The following is an 18,792-nucleotide window of genomic DNA, read 5'->3' as shown; positions in this document are numbered from 1 at the left end:
GTATTCAAATTTCACTGGTTAAGCTCATATTTCCTGCCTTTGAGGGGGAAGGGGGAGAAAGGCAAAACATATGTCTGCTTTAATAGGTCCATAGACATAGATATTGTTGATAGCATGTATTAAACCCTGCACTTGAGTACAGTCCAGCTGGAGGATTAACAAAACTACCTAATAGCTTTAGCCATCTCTCCTATGAGCCCAATGAGAAAGCAAATACTGCTTTTCTCCTTAGAAAGCAACAGAGCTCTCAGTCATTCTCCATCTGTTATTTGTTAGATCATGGAAAAGGACTTTTCTTGGATAGGAGGGGAATCAGTGTCTTTGATCTTACCTCACTATGTTCTTCCTAAAGTGCTGTAATGTTATTGTGGACATTTTAGGATGCAGTTACACCAGGGTTTGGTCAGGTATTTTAATAATATTTTCAGGTATTTTAATAATATTTATTCTCATACTATATGTAATGAGATGAAGATGGAAGAGAGGTGAAGGGAAATCTTCTATCACTTCCTATCTCATTTCTGTTTTAATATTTTATTCTAATTAAATCACATATTAGACAAAGAGAACAAACTTTTACCTTTTTCCTGAACGCTGGCTCTAGCTTGATCTTGATTTGATCATGATTATAGAGCTTAAGCTAGTTTAATGAGCATGCAACCAAGGGGTCTGGGCTGCCTGTCACTACTTGAGCCAATGAAGCAGAGACAGGGTCGAATCATAAGTGAGCCTTTATTTCAATACTGCCAGCAGGATGGGAGAGCAGCAGGTCATCCACAAAAGTCTACTCTACCCCTCCCCATAAGCCAACTGCTTATATTGGGTAAAAGGACAAAGATTATGTGGGAAAGTAAAAACCACAGGCATGAGGAAGTAGGCACAGTATAATCTTCACAAGCTACTAGCAATGTAGGTTGGGGGGCGGGGGAGTTGCAAAGGGCAGGCACCTCCAGGACTAGATTGCTTCAGCCAGGAGGTTGTAAATCTCTCCATAATGATAGGTAGTTCTCTGGAAAGGAGGATGGACTGCATTCCAATGTTAGCTCCCATGTCCCAGGGCATACAAATCTCAACCAAGTTAGAATGTACTTTCTCTAATCAGAACACAACAATCATGGTTAACAGAGCATGATTAATATTCTTTAAAATTATAACTAGTCCCCAATAGTCTATTTCTGCCCTAACAAGAGGGCCCTAGAAAAGCTCATGGTCTAGCTAGTGAGCTTTCTAAAAACCTTGTTCATCTCTACTGAGCCATGCCCATGCACAGAGAGAAGTGATTCATTCCCTCACTCATCAATATTTTAAATATGTGCTTTCCTCATTTATTTCATTTTTGCTCAATGAAATAACCTCCTTAAAACATACTTCTTCATAATTTTTTTTTTTCTCCTGTAAGTTTCCTGATGGGACTTTGGTATAGCCTGGGGTGTTTCACATGAGGGACTTACTTTCTTATGAGCTTTCAACCGCATGAAATAAATTGCTTTAGATATCCAGAATTTTAATAGCCTTGAAGTGATGGGTATTTGACTATTGGGAAGAAAGCATGATAGAAAATCTAAGCAGATTTCTTTCACTGGTAGATTGCAATACATTAAACATTTTTTGACACAGGGGATCCAAACTGGTAGGACTTTGATAATTCCCTGAACTTCTTTCATTTTCTGTTTGGCACATGCTTCAATAACTTCCCATTCTGGGCTCCTCAAATGCACATGTTACTTACTTTTGAGCTAATAGTTCATGATAGGACTAGAGTCATTGACTATTTTGTCATTTAGGTATCTGTGATGATGCCTAGGAGGCAACTCATGATTTTGTATTTTCTATTGTAGAATATTGAAGATGCCAGTGTTTTGATGAAATCTTTAAGACTGCAAAAATGAAAATATTTAATACTGCCACCCCTCCCACAACTAGAGATCGCATGTATGTCACCAAGGAAGCTCAGACACACAACATTCAAGAGAGGTTGCATTTAGTATCAACATAATAGAACTGTTAAATTTGCATGTGAAATTATAATAACTTAGAGATGACTCAATATTTTGGTACTATATACTTTTCATTCCAAAACAGAAAATGCAAAAACAAAAACTATCCCTCTGCAAGATAAACTATTCTCCTTAGTATTCATTTTCATTCATTTATTCCATCATCCATTCAACAGATTATTTTTGACTGTCTACCATGTGTTAGACACTGTTCTAGGTCCAGAAAACAGCCAACAGAAAGACATACAAAAACCCCTCCCATGTGAAATGTATATTCCAGTTAAGGGGAATCAAAGATACATACATGTTTAACATAGAGTATGTCAGAAGATGATAAGTTATCTAAAAATAAAACTGAAAAGAATAGAAAGAGTCAGAGGTGGGTATAGAAAATAGTCTCCCTGCTATAGAGAAATGTATGCTTTAGATTTTTGGAGATATGGCATGACTTGGAAATCCAAGATTGTGATACTGATACTCCTAAGAGATATAATAGCTCTGGCCAGTGTGAGTCAGTTGGTTGGGTGCCACCTTATGCACTAAAAGGTTGCTGATTTGATACTCGGTCAGGGGTACATATAGTCTTTCTGATTGGTGTTTGGGATTCTTAGGATATACTCCTAGAAGTGGTTTCACTGAGTCAAATGGCAGATCCATTTTTAATTTTTTGAGGAAACTCCATATTGTTTCCATAGTGGCTACACTAGTCAGCATTCCCACCAACAATGTGCTTTATGAGGTTCCTTTATCCTCATATCCTCGCCAGCACTTGTCATTTGATCTCACTTATATGTGGAATATAATGAATAAAATAAACTGATGAACAAAATGCATCCAGAGACATGGAAGCATGGAACAGACTGATGAATCTCAGAGGGAAGTGGGAGAAGGGTTGGGAAGAGATTAATCAAAGAACTTATATGCATATATACGTAACCCATGGACACAGACTATAGTGCAGTAGGCCTGGAGGGGATCCAATGGGGAAGAAAAGGAACATCTGTAATAATTTCAACAATAAAGATAAACTTAAAAAAATAGAAATAGCTACCTGGTTTCATCTTTTAGAAAAAAGGAAAAGAATGACAGTTTCTGCCTCCATGAAGATAATATTTTAAAGAGGATGAGTGGAAACATGTAATCAAAAAATTAAATAACCAAGATAATTAATTTTCAACAGTGCTCCCAAAATAAAAAAGGTAGAAGGATGAATAAATAATTAGTATTTTAATTATAATTATTTAATCATATGTAACTGATGCCATCCTATAATAGACATATTAAAAGAAAAGGACTAAATGAAAATAATTAATTTTTAAGTTATCTGTTAGGTTTTCTAACATGCCTAACATATTAGAAAACATTAAAAAATAATATAGGGCCAATATTAATTCTTTTGAAAGACTAGCTAAAGAGATAACATTATTAAAACTCTGCTGAGAAGAAAAGTATTTTATTTTTAAGACCTTCTATACAGCTCACAGGGGGTTCTCTAAACATGCATGCCAAAAATTTAAATCTACCTTGACATTCTAAAGAAAATATGCTACAAATAATATGTTTATAATTAAAAAAACATAATGTTAATTTTTCAGTTGTCTTGCGCATATTATGAACAGCATTTGAAAAACATTTGAAATTAGTTAGCTTTAGCCTAGGCAGTTAGTTATTAACAAAGGAAGGGAAAAAATAGAATCAGACAGGAAGCCAATCAAAGTAGGAAGTGGCAGCTTTGCAGCCACCCCAGTGGGGCAGGAGAATCAGCCCCGGGAGATTCCTCTGCTGAGGCATGGGCAATTAAAGCCAGAATGGCACGGAGAAGCCTTCTACTAACCACTTGAGCAGTAGAATCCAGAGGACCAAACAGAACTATGAGGCATGCCCAGTAGGAGCTAAAATGGTGACTATATAGGGGAGGAGTCAAGCCTGGGAAAGTCTGGGAAGAGGAAGGGATAGGCTAATGGCATGAGACCATGGAAGATCCAGAAAAGGGATTGGCTATGGGGAGGTACCAGCACAGCCCCTGGAAGATTCAGGAACGAGATTCCATAGTTTGAAGGAAAGCCTGCTCTCTCCCAAGCCAAGTAAATGTAATCACAGCTTAACAAAAGCTAGAGGCACGCACTCCCTTTCTCTTTCTATTCCCTCCATAGCAGAATGTGGGCCTGGGTGTGGCAGCAGCCCAGGCCAAAGCACACCGCTGGAAGTGGGCCAAGGGGAACAAGAGGCCAAGCTGGACTACTGAAGCTTCAGATGCTTATGCTGAAATAATGGCACAGCATCCCCGGGCCCTGGCCCTCCTCCTCCGGGGCTAGGTGGGCCTGCAGCCAGGGACTTCTTTCCCTGGGAGATGGAGCTCAACTACCTGGTCATGGATGAGGCATTGCAGCAGCCTCTTCAGGGGCACCTATGCCCTGCATGTCATTCCACTAAATCTTGCCATTGCAGCTCAAATCCTCCTAAGCCGTGAGTCCCTGAAATTCATTTCCTGAGACTTAGCAAGAACTTTTTTCCAGACCACAGTCTACCTCCAGCAAGTTACTTATGTTTCCAGATACAATGGAAACTAGTGGTTTTTAATTGTAGCCCTGAGCTGCACCAAAAGAAACAATTACAGGTTTTACCTTTCTCTAAGTCCCAGTTGCTGCTGTCATTACTCTGAAATATTTAGCACTTGAAAGGATATACCCCTTGCTACTAGGACCTAACTATTGGCATTGCCAGTGCTTTTCTAAGTCAAACCCCTGGTTTCTGTGGCCTTATTTTGAATACCTGATTGGCTTATTCGTTTTCAAAATTTTAAATAGGATTAATTACCAGGCATTTCCTGGAAGTTCTCACTTATTCTTTTTTTTATCCATACAAGTGATTATTTATGTGTATTTAAATTTTATTATAATAAAATAGCTTTGTATCTATGAGACAAAACAATTCTTACCAACCTCATAGTGTTAAATAAATATGCTGACTAGACATCAGAACCTTTTAAAACAAACTCTACAAATGTGATAAGCTTTATAAACTCAAAATAAAGATTAAGGGTCCATTCCCTATATAACATTTCTAATAATTTTTAAATAACATTGTTATGCATGAGAAAATTGCAACACCATTGCCATGCCCATACTGTTAGCTTAAACATATCTGGTCTTATGTATGCCTGCTTTTTTATAATTTTGTAAATGTATTCACATATGGTAGTCATTGAGAAAATGACTTTTTAAGTCAAATATGTATAACATAATAATCTGAATCCTGTGAACAAGAAGTTCTTTTTATTATTTTAATAAAGAGTTGGCATTTGTGCACATTAGGGAAATATTTCATTCTAATATGCAATCCTTATGTGAATCTGCTAATTAAGATGACAGAATCTAAATGAAGAAAAAGCTAAATCAATATACTTGATACAGATGCTTATTTAAACTCAGAATCATGAGAGAATGACTTTGCTTACTTAAATTCTACGGGTGGTTATTTTATGAAATGAGGAGAGACATAAGGAGCAGATTTTCCAAGCTGTCAGTAACATTTCACCCCACGGACATTAGCCAGGCCAGTGTGGCTCAGTGCTTGAGCATCTACCTATGAGTCAGGGGGTCACAGTTTGATTCTTAGTCAGGACACATGCCCAGATTGCAGGCTCAATCCCCAGTACGGAGCTTGCAGGAGGCAGCCAATCAATGATTCTCTCTCATCATTGTTGTTATTCTCTCTCTCTCCCTCTTCCTGCCTCTCTGAAGTCAATAAAAATATATATATATTTTAAAAAGGCCATTAAATTGAGGCAGCTCTAATGCAGAGGTGCCTACACCAGCAAACAAAAATCTAAGCCTAGAAATGCCTCAAGGTTATCAAGTGGAAAACCAAGGAAATCCAATCACAAACAGCCATTTGGTTTAAACTACAGCCAATCAATTATTTCCTTAGTTTGCTTTTGCCTTTTCTCTATAAAAGTTTTCCCCCAATTCCCCTCTGTGAAGTGCTTCTAACCACTTCCAGTTTGGCTGCCCATTTTGAAATAATCTTTATTCAAATAAACTCTTAAAATTTTAATATGCCTTAGTTTATCTTTTAATAGTGCCAACAAACTCAAGGATGACATTGCAGTAAGTGATGTCAGCCTGTGTATCACCTCATCTTACCATGAGGATCAAATTTATAGGACCATAATGCAAGAAATAGTTGTCCATTCTTCTCTAAGTTTAGACAAATTCGTTTGTGCTTCATACCCTAGCCTACCTCTTCAGCCCTATGAAATCCAAGTCTCCTCATATGGCTGTGCACATTTCCCAATCTGACCCGATCTCTATTCCTTTCCAACTCAAACCCATCAGAGTGTCCTCTGGGAAATAAACTCAAAATGGATAAAGGACTTAAATGTAAGATGGGAAACCATAAAAATCTTAGAAGAAACCACAGGCAGCAAAATATCAGACATGTGTCGTAGCAATATCTTTGATCAGGAAATTATCTTTTGCCAAGTTCTTTATCATATTGACTTTAAAAGATCCTGGAAGTTCCTTAAGAAAACCACTTGTCCAATAATTTTAACAACTGGAGGATAACTTTTCTCTCAGATCCATTTCATCCCAGTGTAAGGAATATGATAAATAACTACATGCCTCCCTATTGGCACTTCTTGATTATTTCCTCTTTCTAAACCAGTATTATCCAGATGATTGATTGATAGGTAGATAGAAGATAGATAGATAGATAGATAGATAGATAGATAGATAGATAGAAGGAATGATTGATAGATAGAGCCTACTCTTTGAAACTAAGGTCATTCAGCTACATGATTCTCTGTATTCTCACCCCATAATTCAAGAATGGATAATGCTCCTGATTCACAATATTTTTGCCCACTTTTATTTAGTCTTTCAATATTCCTAGTGACTTCAATAGCTGTGTGAATAAATGATGCAGAGAAGTTCTATGATCCTTTACATAACAAATGATCATTAACCTTTTCTTTTCCAGTGACCTTTTCCTACATGCCAGCCTGCCAGGCATTACACGTTCATTTGTTTTAGAAATATTATATCTACTTAAAACCACAAATGTGCTATTATGGAGCTGCATGCCTGACCACACTAGTCATATATATGACCTTAGGGGAGACACCAGTTGCGGTATGTATTTTTTATTGTGATGAAAAACATGTAACATACAATTTTCCATCTTTTTCCCCCAATTATAGTTCACATTCAATATTATTCTGTATTAGTTTCAGGTACACAACATAGTGGTTAGATAATTATATCCTTTACAGAGTGGTCCCCTGATATTTCAAGTACCCACCCCCCAGGCACATACATAGCTATTACAATATTACTTTTTTCTTCCATTGACCTCTCCCCAGCCACTCTCACCCCCCAGCACATGCCCCTACCACCCTAGTGTCTGTGTCCATTGGTAATGCTTATATGCATGCATACAAGTCCTTAAGTTGACCTCTTACCCCATCTCCCATCCCCAACCCCATCTCCACCCCAGGACCTCTTTCTCTCTGAGGTTTGACAGCCAGTTTTATGCTTCTCTGTCTCTGGATCTATTTTGGCTCATCAGTTTATGTTGTTCACTATATTCCACAAATGAGTGAGATTATGTGATATTAATCTTTCTCTGACTGGCTTATTTCGCTTAGTATAATGTGCTCCAGATCCATTCATGCTGTTGCAAATGATAAGAGTTCCTTCTTTTTTACATCAGTATAGTATTCCATTGTGTAGATGTAACACTATTTTTAATCCATTTGTCTGCTGATGGACACTTAGGCTGTTTCCAAATCTTAGCTATTGTAAATTGTGCTGCTATGAACATAGGGGTGCATATATCCTTTCTGACTGATGTTTCTGATTCCTTTGGATATATTCTTAGAAGTGAGATCACTGGGTCAAATGGGAATTTCATTTTTAATTTTTTGAGGAAACACCATACTATTTTCCACAGTGGCTGCACCAGTCTGCATTCCCAACAGCAGTGCACCAGGGTTCCTTTTTCTCCGCATCCTCGCCAGCTCTTGTCATTTGTTGATTTGTTGATGATAGCCATTCTGACAGGTGTGAGATGGTATTTCATTGTTGTTTTGATTTGCATCTCTTGGATGATTAGTGACTTTGAGCATGTTTTCATATGTCTCTTGGCCTTCTGTATGTCCTCTTTTAAAAAGTGTCTATTTAGGGCCTTTGTCCATTTTTTTTTATTGGATTGTTTATCTTCCTTTCGTTAAATTGTATGAGTTCCCTATAAATTTTGGAGATTAAACCCTTATCAGAGATAACATTGGCAAATATGTTCTCTCATGCAGTTAGCTTTCTTGTTTTGTTGATGGTTTATTTTGCTGTGCAGAGACTTTTTATTTTAATGTAGTCCCATTTGTTTATTTTCTCCTTAATTTCCATAGCCCTAGGAGCTGTATTGGTAAAGATATTGCTACGACACATGTCTGATATTTTGCTGCCTGTGGTTTCTTCTAAGATTTTTATGGTTTCCCATCTTACATTTAAGTCCTGTATCCATTTTGAATTTATTTTTGTGTATGGTGTAAGTTGGTGGTCAAGTTTCATTCTTTTGCATGTATCTATCCAATTTTCCCAACACCATTTATTGAAGAGACTATCTTGACTCCACCGTATGTTCTTGTCAAATATTAATTGAGCATATTGGCTTGGGTCAATTTTTTGGTTCTCTGTTCTGCTCCATTGTTCTGTATGTCTGTTCTTGTGTCAGTACCAGGAAGTTTTGAGGACAGTGGCTTTGTAGTGTAGTTTGATATCTGGTATTGTGATCCGTCCAACTTTGTTCTTCTTTCTCAGGATCGCTGTGGCTATTTGGAGTCTTTTTTTATTCCATATGAAATTTTGGAAAGTTTGTTCTAAGTCTGTGATATATGCCATTGGTATTGTAATGGAGATTGCATTGACTCTATGGATTACTTTGGGTAATATGGACATTTTAATTATGTTGATTCTACCAATCCATGAACACGGTATATTCTTCCATTTGTTTGTCTTTCTCTATTTCTTTTTTCAATGTCCTATAATTTTCTGAATACAGGTCTTTTACCTCCTTAGTTAAGTTTCTTCATAGGTATCTTATTATTTTTGTTGCAATTTAAAATGGGATTTTTTAAAAAAAATTCTCTTTCTGTAAGTTTATTATTGAACTTACAGAAAGAGAAATTATAATCAAAGTTCTTAACCACTATGCCATGATCATAAAAATATCATTAAGATGCATATTTCATCTTAATCTTTGTTTATTTATCTTCAGTTATTACCTATTTAAACTCTTCCAGATTCTCAACTATAAATGAAAAATCTACCAGTGTGCTAACATAAATTTTGTCATAAAAATGCAGGTTGTTTGAGAGTTCAAAATTTCATTTTGTGATAAATTTACATTTTATTGTTTGGTATTTCCAACATACAAAAATCAGCCTCACACCGGAAGACTCAATGTTCAGTATCAACAGTCCCATCAAGCTGGAATGGTGAATAGGTGGATGGACAGGATCTATTTCTAAAACTAATTGGTTTATTTTAGCAATTATTTTCTTGGTATGACAATTTGTTAACTGTGATACTAAAGATCTTACCTCTATATCTACTATTTATTTTTTCTCTCAACTAGACAGGCCTCTAGGTTCTAATTTATTTGAAAATCTGCAAGAGCATCTCTAGAATATGTATTCATTATGTGAAGCAAGAATTGAATATGTGCAGCCAGTTTTCATGCTGCATTTATAAAACCTCAAAGCCCAATTATGATCTTTAATTTTTACTTGTCACTGGCAGTATCATATATTACATGTTACATTTTCTGCTAATAATAGCTTGTAAATTATTAATAGACACCATTAAGATCCTTTCCCTCTTAACTCAAAATTAAATTACGTCTAAATTTTATATTAATTTATGATACATGTTTCCAAGTTTATGAGTAAAGTTTATATGTATTATCCTATTTAATAAAAGGGTAATATGAAAATTGGCCAAATGGTGGAACAACCCGTCACTATGACAAGCACTGACCAAAAGGGGGCAGGCACTCAACACAGGAGCTGCCACCTGGTGGTCAGTGTGCTCCCACGGTGGGGGGGCGCTGCTCAGCCAGAAGCCCTGAGCTGGGCTCATGGCTGGCGAGCACAGTGGTGGTGGTGGGAGCCTCTCCTGCCTCTGTGGCAGCACTAAGGAAGTCAGACTGAAGGCCCACTCCCCCTGGCGAGCGGGCCTAAGCTGTCAGTCAATCAAACATCCCCCTAGGGCTCCTGGACTGCGAGAGAACACAGGCCGGGCCAAGGGAACTCTGCCCCACTAGTGCATGAATTTTGTGCATCAGTCCTCAAGTTTGTTACAAAATGACATATAGGTTCTTAAAAAGCACTTGTAACTTAAAAATACACAAGTCAAAAAAATAATTGTGGTATAAATAGCTAGAAATTTATTATATCTTCTCCAGAGTGTCTGTTATAATTGATTACTCTTTTCATAATTGATTGTGGATAGATGAGCTACTAACCTTTCCAATATAGAGTGCTGAAGGAAACAGTGACTTATGTGGTGTGGGATGTGTACATAAGGAAGTCAATAAACATTACTGTTAGTTAGGAAGTTAGACATGAGCGGCTGGGGTGGGGCCTGCCCTGGGGTCCTGAACAGGGGTCTGGCCAACACTGCCTTCAGACTGCCTATCTCTGGGCAGTCCAGCAGCCAGAAGACTTCCAGCAGGCAGGTAGGTGCAGAACCAGCCTGTTCTTGGTATAAGCTCAGAGGGAAATGACATGATCTCAACGCTACCTTTCTAGGGTCCTGGACTAATTATAATAAAATTTGCATTGCAATTTTGACACCTCCTCCCCGTGTGGGGTTTTCTGTATGCATTATGGGTAAGGGCATGCACAGAAGAAATATAGTTACATAACCCTTTTCTGTCAATCATCCCTGGATGCAAATAAATAAGTCTCCACCCAGAAAATTCTTCATTTAAACCATGTAAACCAGGAGTTCTGGGCCATTGTCTCTCTCGACTGGCCTGCTCCTCATTTGGAGTGTATCTTCAATAAACCCCACTTTGCTTTACTTTCATTTTCATTGACCTTAAAATCTTTTCTGGGTTGATGAGACTAACCGAGGTCCCAGCTGGTAACCTCAATCAGTAACACTACCTTTCTAGATTCTTGCTTGTATGTACTTCATAGATGGCCAATAAACCAATGGAATTCTGCAGATAATTTCTGCTCTCATATCACAACTTTCAGATGAATTAGAAGGACACTTTTCAGACATAAAGCAAGTTCCAATCAAAGGTCAAAAAACTAAACTTTAGATCAGATGAACTTTTTTACCTATTGAATTGTGTCCTTCCAAAATATATATGAAAGTCCTAACCCCCAGTACCTCAAAAAGTAACCTTGTTTGAATAGGGTTGTGAAAGATGTAGTTACATAACTTAAGATGAGGTCATGCTGAAGTAGAGATGGCCCTTATCCAGTATGACTGGTATCCTTTTAAAAAGAGGCAAGATGATGTGAAGACAGGCACACAGAGAAAGCAATGTGACTATGGAAGCGGAGACCAGAAGGCCTGGTCCTCCCAGAAGCTGAAAGAAGCAAGGGAAATCCTCCCCCCAGAGGCTTCAGAGGGAGCATGGCCCTGCCAACCTTGATTTTGGACTTAGAGAGACTGAGAGAGAGGTTGTTTTAGTCACCCAGTTTGCTGTATTTTGTTATGGCCAACCTAGGAAACTAATACAAACTTGAATGTAGTAGGCATTTCAAACATGTACAGATGAAGGGCTGCCACTACCATTCTGTAATGATTAGGAATTTTCCTTTTGGATTTAGATGAGGGTATTATGATAATAACAGGATTTGGTCAGATCATATTTTGTATCCAAACCAATGATTACAGTGGTGTAAATGTTATTAAAACTAAAAATATTATTAAAGTAAGAAATAAGTACAAAACAAAACCACAATATTCCAATATGTCAGAGACATATAGGTCAAGATGGCATGCCTTAATTATACATTCATTTTAATATAATTATCTTGTTATATCTTATTAGTATACATATAAAATTCTAAAGTGTTTCATCCTGGGTATATAACAATACAAAGAGTTTAATTAAAAGTTTTCTAATTTTGCCCTAAACTTCCAGAGTTCAGTTGCTTTAATCCTAGTTCCTGGGACTTAATGACTACTCAATAAATGTAGGCTGAATTTAAAAAGATAATGAAAATGATATATATTTTAATTAACTGGAATGACAAGAATTATAGTCAACTTGCTCACAAGGTCACTTTAATATTGTCTCTAAACTAAGTTACATATTCCAAAGCTTAGAAATACTTTCATGATAAGACCAATATTCTATAATGTCAGATTTTTTAAAAATAAGCCATGTAATTAACCATAAGAAATAAATGATATAATGTTATGGAAATATACTATTGATTTCTTTTTGAAAACTATACTAACTGCTATACACAGCAGCAAAATACTAGTATACCTGAAGATAAACTATAGTGATAAGTCAGCAAAATTCCTAAGTGTTATCATCATTTTCCTAGACACTCTAGATTAGTTTTTTCTCTATTACTTCTGGAAACCTGTATTTATTTCTGGAGAAATTATATAACCCTTCTTTTACATTTCCAGTACTATCCAGGACCAGTTTATATTCTTTAAAGAATAAGTTATTTTCAAAGCAAATAATAGCCTATCAGTCTCAGTGATACACATGTAAAAATATTTCTATTTTTTCAAATGGCTCACATAAAGAACTTTTATTAATATATTCTCTTTGATAACAAATTTTCTTTTACAGGTATCATTTATGCAACAAATTTCTAAGAAATGAAATGTAATAATGTGCACTTAATATTAAATAAAAATTAAATATATTATAATTGAGCCTTGATTTTTGAAAAAGTACTGCAGTATGTCCATAATTCAATATTATCTTCAATCATTTATTTACATTATGTTATAGAGGTGCTCAATTGCTGGTCAATAGTTCCACTGAATACTGAATAAACAAGGTTTTGTTGGCTATAGAAAATTAAACATTATAAAGACTCCAGAATATACCTGAAGATATCTTATAAATTCTATAAAATAGATAACTGGTAATTCCTTTATGTATTTAAGGTACAAAAACCTCATTTTTTAACTGTAAAAGATAACATAAAGTTGCTTGATATTAACATTGTTTATAGAGTAGTCAAATTTTACTTTCAAAATATTGCACACCCATACAAATAATATAGATTAAATATACATTTTATTAATATAAAATAAGTCCACATAAATGTAAATACATTGTATATGCTATATTTAAATCAACTTTTTAAGTTAATCATTAATCATACCTGAGTAAGTTCATTCATATCTATAAGTCCGTTACTGTCAGCATCAAAATATTTAAACATTTGATCCACCAACAACTTCTTCCGAGATATGTCATCATCGTTAGGGTTTTCATTTTCTCGTGTAATATATTTTTGCTTTTGTAAATCTAAAAGCATGCTTTTCATCTTGCTATATTCAGTGGCCTTGCAGTTATCTCCTGTAACAAAAGAACTAAGTTATTTTCAAAGCAATATTATGGAAAACAAATCATTTATTTTATTAATGTTTAGAAGTTGATATCTTATAGATGCCATACTTTGTACATAATTTTTGTTTATACTTTGTATAGTTTACAACTTATGCAAGGAAAAAATTAGGCTATTTTCATGGTAGATTAGAAAAATTTTGTCTGTATCAAACCTAATAAGAATGTATTTAGTGCCTATGTCTCTCTATGCCTAAGTCATTGGTTCTATGGGGTACACAGAAACACATGGTAGCTCTCATTAGCTCCAGTGCTTAAATATATCTTAGTTTTAATTCTCATAATACATCCCTATATTGATAATTTCACAGGTTTTGAACATGAGGCACAGGAAGATGAAATGGCTTGCCCAAAGAAAGGGTTAGACTGTGCTGAATTTTGCACTTAAACACACATATCCTAATATATAAAAACCCAGGGTCATAACATCCAAAATGACAGAAGGCTCGACCAACCGAAAGTCAGTGCTGGGCACGGCAACCCAGCACTGACTGCCCACCACTGTGGGTGCCGCCTGACTACCGAGGGGGCTACGGATCAGACCAAAAAGAGAGGCCCAGGGAGAGAGAAGTAGGGTCTGATCTGTAGCCTCCGTGACAGCTGTTGATCAGCCCTTGCCTCTCTCTTGCTCTCAGGGCCTGACCAGCAGCTGCGCCTCTCTTTCTCTTGGGCCTCCGCTGGGGCTGCTGACCAGCCCTGCTTTTCTGATCAGGCCCATTAATAAGCCCAGAGATGCTGACTGGCATAGAAACTGACCAATCAGAACCTAATCTGGGTGAAGTGTGAGGAGCCAATGGCTGCCTAGGAGGCAGAGCTTTTGACACTGACTGGCATAGATACTGACCAATCAGAACCTAATCTGGGTGAACTGCGAAGGCAGAACCTAAGGTGGGGAATGAGGAGAGGCTTTAAGGGCAAAAGCTATTCGGGGTAAGGTGTAACAAAGCGGTTCAGTTTTTTAATGACCAGTTTGGCAGTATAGTGCATATGGCTGGCTATCAGTCCAGATATACGGATTATGTATTTTTGTCTGCCAAGAGCATCTCTTCCTGATGAAAAAGGCTACCCTCCTCACCCCGCTTTAAGCAATTCTATCCTATATAATCTATCTATACTACTAAAAGGGTAATATGCTAATTAGATCAGGTCGACTGGCCATCTTCCGGACATCCGACTTCCTTCTCGACAAAGCCATGGTGGTGGGGTCTGAGGCCAAGGCCATTATGGGAGATCAGGCTAGCAGGGGAGAGCATTTGGGGGTGAGATCAGGCCGGCAGGAGAGGGCAGTTAGGGGTAATCAGGCAGGCAGGCAGAGAGGTAAGGGGCAATCAGCCAGGCAGGCAGAGGCAGTTAGGGGTGATCAGGCAGGCAGGCAGGTAATTGGTTAGGAGCCAGCAGTCCCAGATTGTGAGACGGATTTCCAACCACCAGATCAGGCCTAAACCCACAATCAGACATCCCCCAAGGGGACTCTGATTGGAGAGAGTGCAGGCTGGGCTGAGGGAACCACCCCCCCATGCACGAATTTCATGCACTGGGCCACTAGTATGGCTCAAAAATACTATAGCACATTTTTAATTGGAAATATGTTTATAATATTTGGGTTTGTTTTGAAGAAATTTATATGTGTGTGTGTATTTACATTTTTTCTTAATTCTGTTTATAACGCAACTAAGCTCATACTTGTATTCTTCCAAAAGTAGTTACTTTTCAGCTATTCATTTATTTCTCTTTTTAGAGTACTTAGTGTATATAATATGATATGTATTTGCATTATATATCTTAAAGTCTTAATTTTTCAAGTTTTATCTTCCCAACTAAAGTATAAGTTTATTAAAGTAGTAATGCATTACATATTTTTCATATCTCCCATATTATAACCATAAGAATAGTGGGAACATCACCATTAATAAAAATAATTGCTTGGCATAATTTTTTCAAAAGTAATTGCAATCCTTCTAAAATCTTCACATGATTATTTTACAAAGGATTTTACTTAGAATGGATTCATGCTGATGTCTTCATAAATAGTGCACTAAAATTAATTGCATATCATTGAGACCAAACGTGATATAAACTATATTACAGAAAAGATAGTTTATAATGTAATTATAAATTAAAAATGGGTATTATAGTACCTATAAAGTTTTTATGTCGTATTTTTAGGGGGAAAAGATAACTTTATAGTTATGGTCAACATTGACAATTAGGATTTGGCAGAATCTACAATTTAGAAAGAAGATTTCTAAAGAATCCTATCTAATAAAGAGGGAATATGCTAATTGACTGCCATGCCCTCAAAGATGGTGCACCAGAGCCACAAGATGGTGGCACCAATCCCTTCAGCCCCGCTGGGGATGCAGGTGTGTGGCACAGACAAGCCTCAGATGTCAGCTGCCCAACAGCCTAGGGCTAGCCCGAGGCGCAGGCAAGCCTCGGATGGTGGCTTCCCAGCAGCCCAGGGTTGGCCTGAGTTGCAGGCAAGCCTAGGATGTCGGTTGCCCATCCGACGCCCAAGGCTCAGGCAAGCCTCAGATGTCGGCTGCCCAGCCACCCAGGGCCACCCGAGGCTCAGGTAACCAGGGCCGGCTGAGGCTTGTGCTGCAGGCATGGCAGCAGAAGTGTGATGGGGGCATCGTCTTCCCCTGAGCACTGGGTCGCCTTCCACCCCTGAGGGCTCCTAGATTGTGAGAGGGGGCAGGCCAGGCTGAGGGACCCCCCCTCCAGTGCATGAATTTTCATGCACCAGGCCTCTAGTTTTAAATAAAGATCTAAGAAGCCTGGGTTGAAAAGCAATATTTGAAGTCTCATTCTCTTTTAAGATAAGACAGAAAACAACCTCTGCTAGAGAATGAGACTATCTTATTTTTCAAAGACAGTGAAATGACTACTGTTGTTCATCCATTTTATTGTTTAGCAATCCTGTCAAGAACTTCATTTTTTACAAAAAAATCTAAACTTTGTGCTGCAGATTAAGTTAATTTTGCATTATTCTGTTTTCAATATAGAACAATAATAAGAATATGTTTTCATAATAGCAAAAGAATCACTGACACAGGAGAGAAGTAATCAAATCCAGAGGGATAGGTAGCAATTTTGGTGTCCATGAAAGTGGCACAAAAGAAGCCTTCAAAAATGTGTATGTAGGTGTGTGTGTGTGTGTGTATCTCTGTGTGTGTGGGTGTGCTTCAGAAATAGAAATGTGTGATGAAAGAATGTGGAAAATGATAATAGACCTTTCCAATAGCCCACCTGGGATTTCTGTATTTGACCTTGCATCTTTATGTCCTTTCATTTGACTGAAGGTGCGGAGGTGGGAGGCAGGGTGAGTTTGGAGGGGCTGACCTGTGATCATAGGCAATGAGGGGGTCAGAATGTTGATGAGAGACAGATGGAAAATAGAATTGAAATGCTGAAAACCTTTTAAACAACATTTAAAATTTAGGGAAGGGAATACAATTTGAGTTGTTGCACTCAAATTTTGATCTAATCAAATAATGTATCATCATGATGCTCTCTATTAATACTTTTGTTTCCAAATTGAAAGTTTCCTAAGTCCAAGCATTGAGGTATTGCTGGAAATCCAAAGAAAATAAAAAAAAAAAACCTTTGAAGTTAAGGCATACATTTTCTATGATAATGTATGATAAGCAGTTATAAACTTATGTAAAACAGTATAATTTGAATTTTAATAAAATCTGTCACATATTTTTAAAGTAATAAATAGATGCATCTGTTATTAATAATAGATTACTTGTAATGCAGGCTTCCGATATACTAGAAACTCTGTACCTATTAAACCACTTAACTCTCACATTAATCCAAAAAGCTAGATAATATAATCATCACCATTTTACAGATGATGAGCCAAAGCACAGAGAGATTATATAAATTGTTCAAAGTTACAGAGCTAGAAAGAAACAGAATGATTTTTACACAGAGGCAATATCTTTTCTATCCTTTATTCGCTACTTTTCATCTTCAGAAATGAGTTTTAAAATCAACTTATACACAGATTCAGTAAGTTTGTTGAAGGATTATTGGTAAAGTGAGAAATAAATATAATAATAAACTCAAGGCAATATCACTGCTTAAATTACAGGTATAGAGAGCAGAACTCACAAAGGAAAAAAAAAAGTAGTATCTGAGATGTAGGAAAACTATAAGAAAGTACCGAAAAGGAGGGAGCTAAGGGGAAAAGAACTTGTCAAGAAAGAGGGTCTGATGAAATATCAAATGTTTCAGAATAGCAGTAAGATAAACAATAAGACATTCCCATTACACTGCTTAAATTAGAGGTGGTTGATGGCTTTAAAGGACAATTTCAATGAATAACTAGAGCAGAATTCATATTACAATGGCTAAGGAGTAAAAACAACGAAGTGCAGATTGGGAAATATTAAGTAGTTCCTGTCCTTTCCATAAGTTTCAACGTGAAAGAAAAAGAACCAGCATTATTAAAAAAGAACAATAGATATTTAGAAAAATAAGCATCAACAGATATGTAGAAAGAGTGTCCTCATCCAAGAATAACATCAGGCAGGGAGGTAAGACATTTTTGTTTGTTTATTAGCTTGCTTTGGTAGGATTCCTTTCTCAACACAGTCAAGGCTGTGTTAGCTTGGAGTAGCTCAGGGAAAGAAATGCTTTCCTGACGCAGGTCCTGCTTTGGGAGAACAGGACGAAGCCTGCTCTGCTGAGCCTGCCCAGATACTGAGAACAACACAGAGGAGGTCCCTGTGTGGTAGTACCCATATCATCTTTCTTCCTATGACACTGCCTCTGCACCCACTCAACTCAGAGTCATTCTACCAGAGGTGTGAAAATCCACCTGTCCTCGCAGGGCCTGGAAAGATGCAAAACTCTGACATTCAAAGGCCCAACCTGTGTAGCAGGCAGTACATCTCCAAGTCTCCATGGAACAGAGAATTACATTTTATATATCTGATAGTACAACCATCAATTTTGAGTACATAAGTGCTAAGAATTATAGATTATATATGTATCAATTATGCTTACTATTATGTTTTTCAAAGGCTGTAATTTGCTCCTATCTCTTTGAAATTACACTTGTATCCTTCCCTCCCATCCATCAGTAAAATATACCAATTCCCTTCAATGCAAGAATATTCAAACCTAACTATATAAGAATTCTATTTTTCTCTTTTAA

At 37.0% G+C, this 18,792-nt stretch overlaps 1 protein-coding gene across 4 annotated transcripts in view; it reads right to left on the bottom strand.

Annotated features, from left to right (window-relative positions):
• Positions 1-18,792, bottom strand: part of FSTL5 (follistatin like 5) — a 618,951-nt gene that overhangs the window by 300,731 nt on the left and 299,428 nt on the right. For all 4 annotated transcript variants that reach the window (XM_080673147.1, XM_080673149.1, XM_080673148.1 and 1 more), the window contains exon 5: positions 13,378-13,574. In XM_080673147.1, the coding sequence (XP_080529273.1) occupies positions 13,378-13,574 (197 nt within the window). The remainder of the gene's footprint in view (positions 1-13,377; positions 13,575-18,792) is intronic.

This window comes from Plecotus auritus (assembly GCF_963455305.1).
Source record: "Plecotus auritus genome assembly, chromosome: 6".
In the NCBI taxonomy this organism is placed as follows: domain Eukaryota; kingdom Metazoa; phylum Chordata; class Mammalia; order Chiroptera; family Vespertilionidae; genus Plecotus; species Plecotus auritus.
This window is presented reverse-complemented; position numbering and strand designations above follow the sequence as displayed.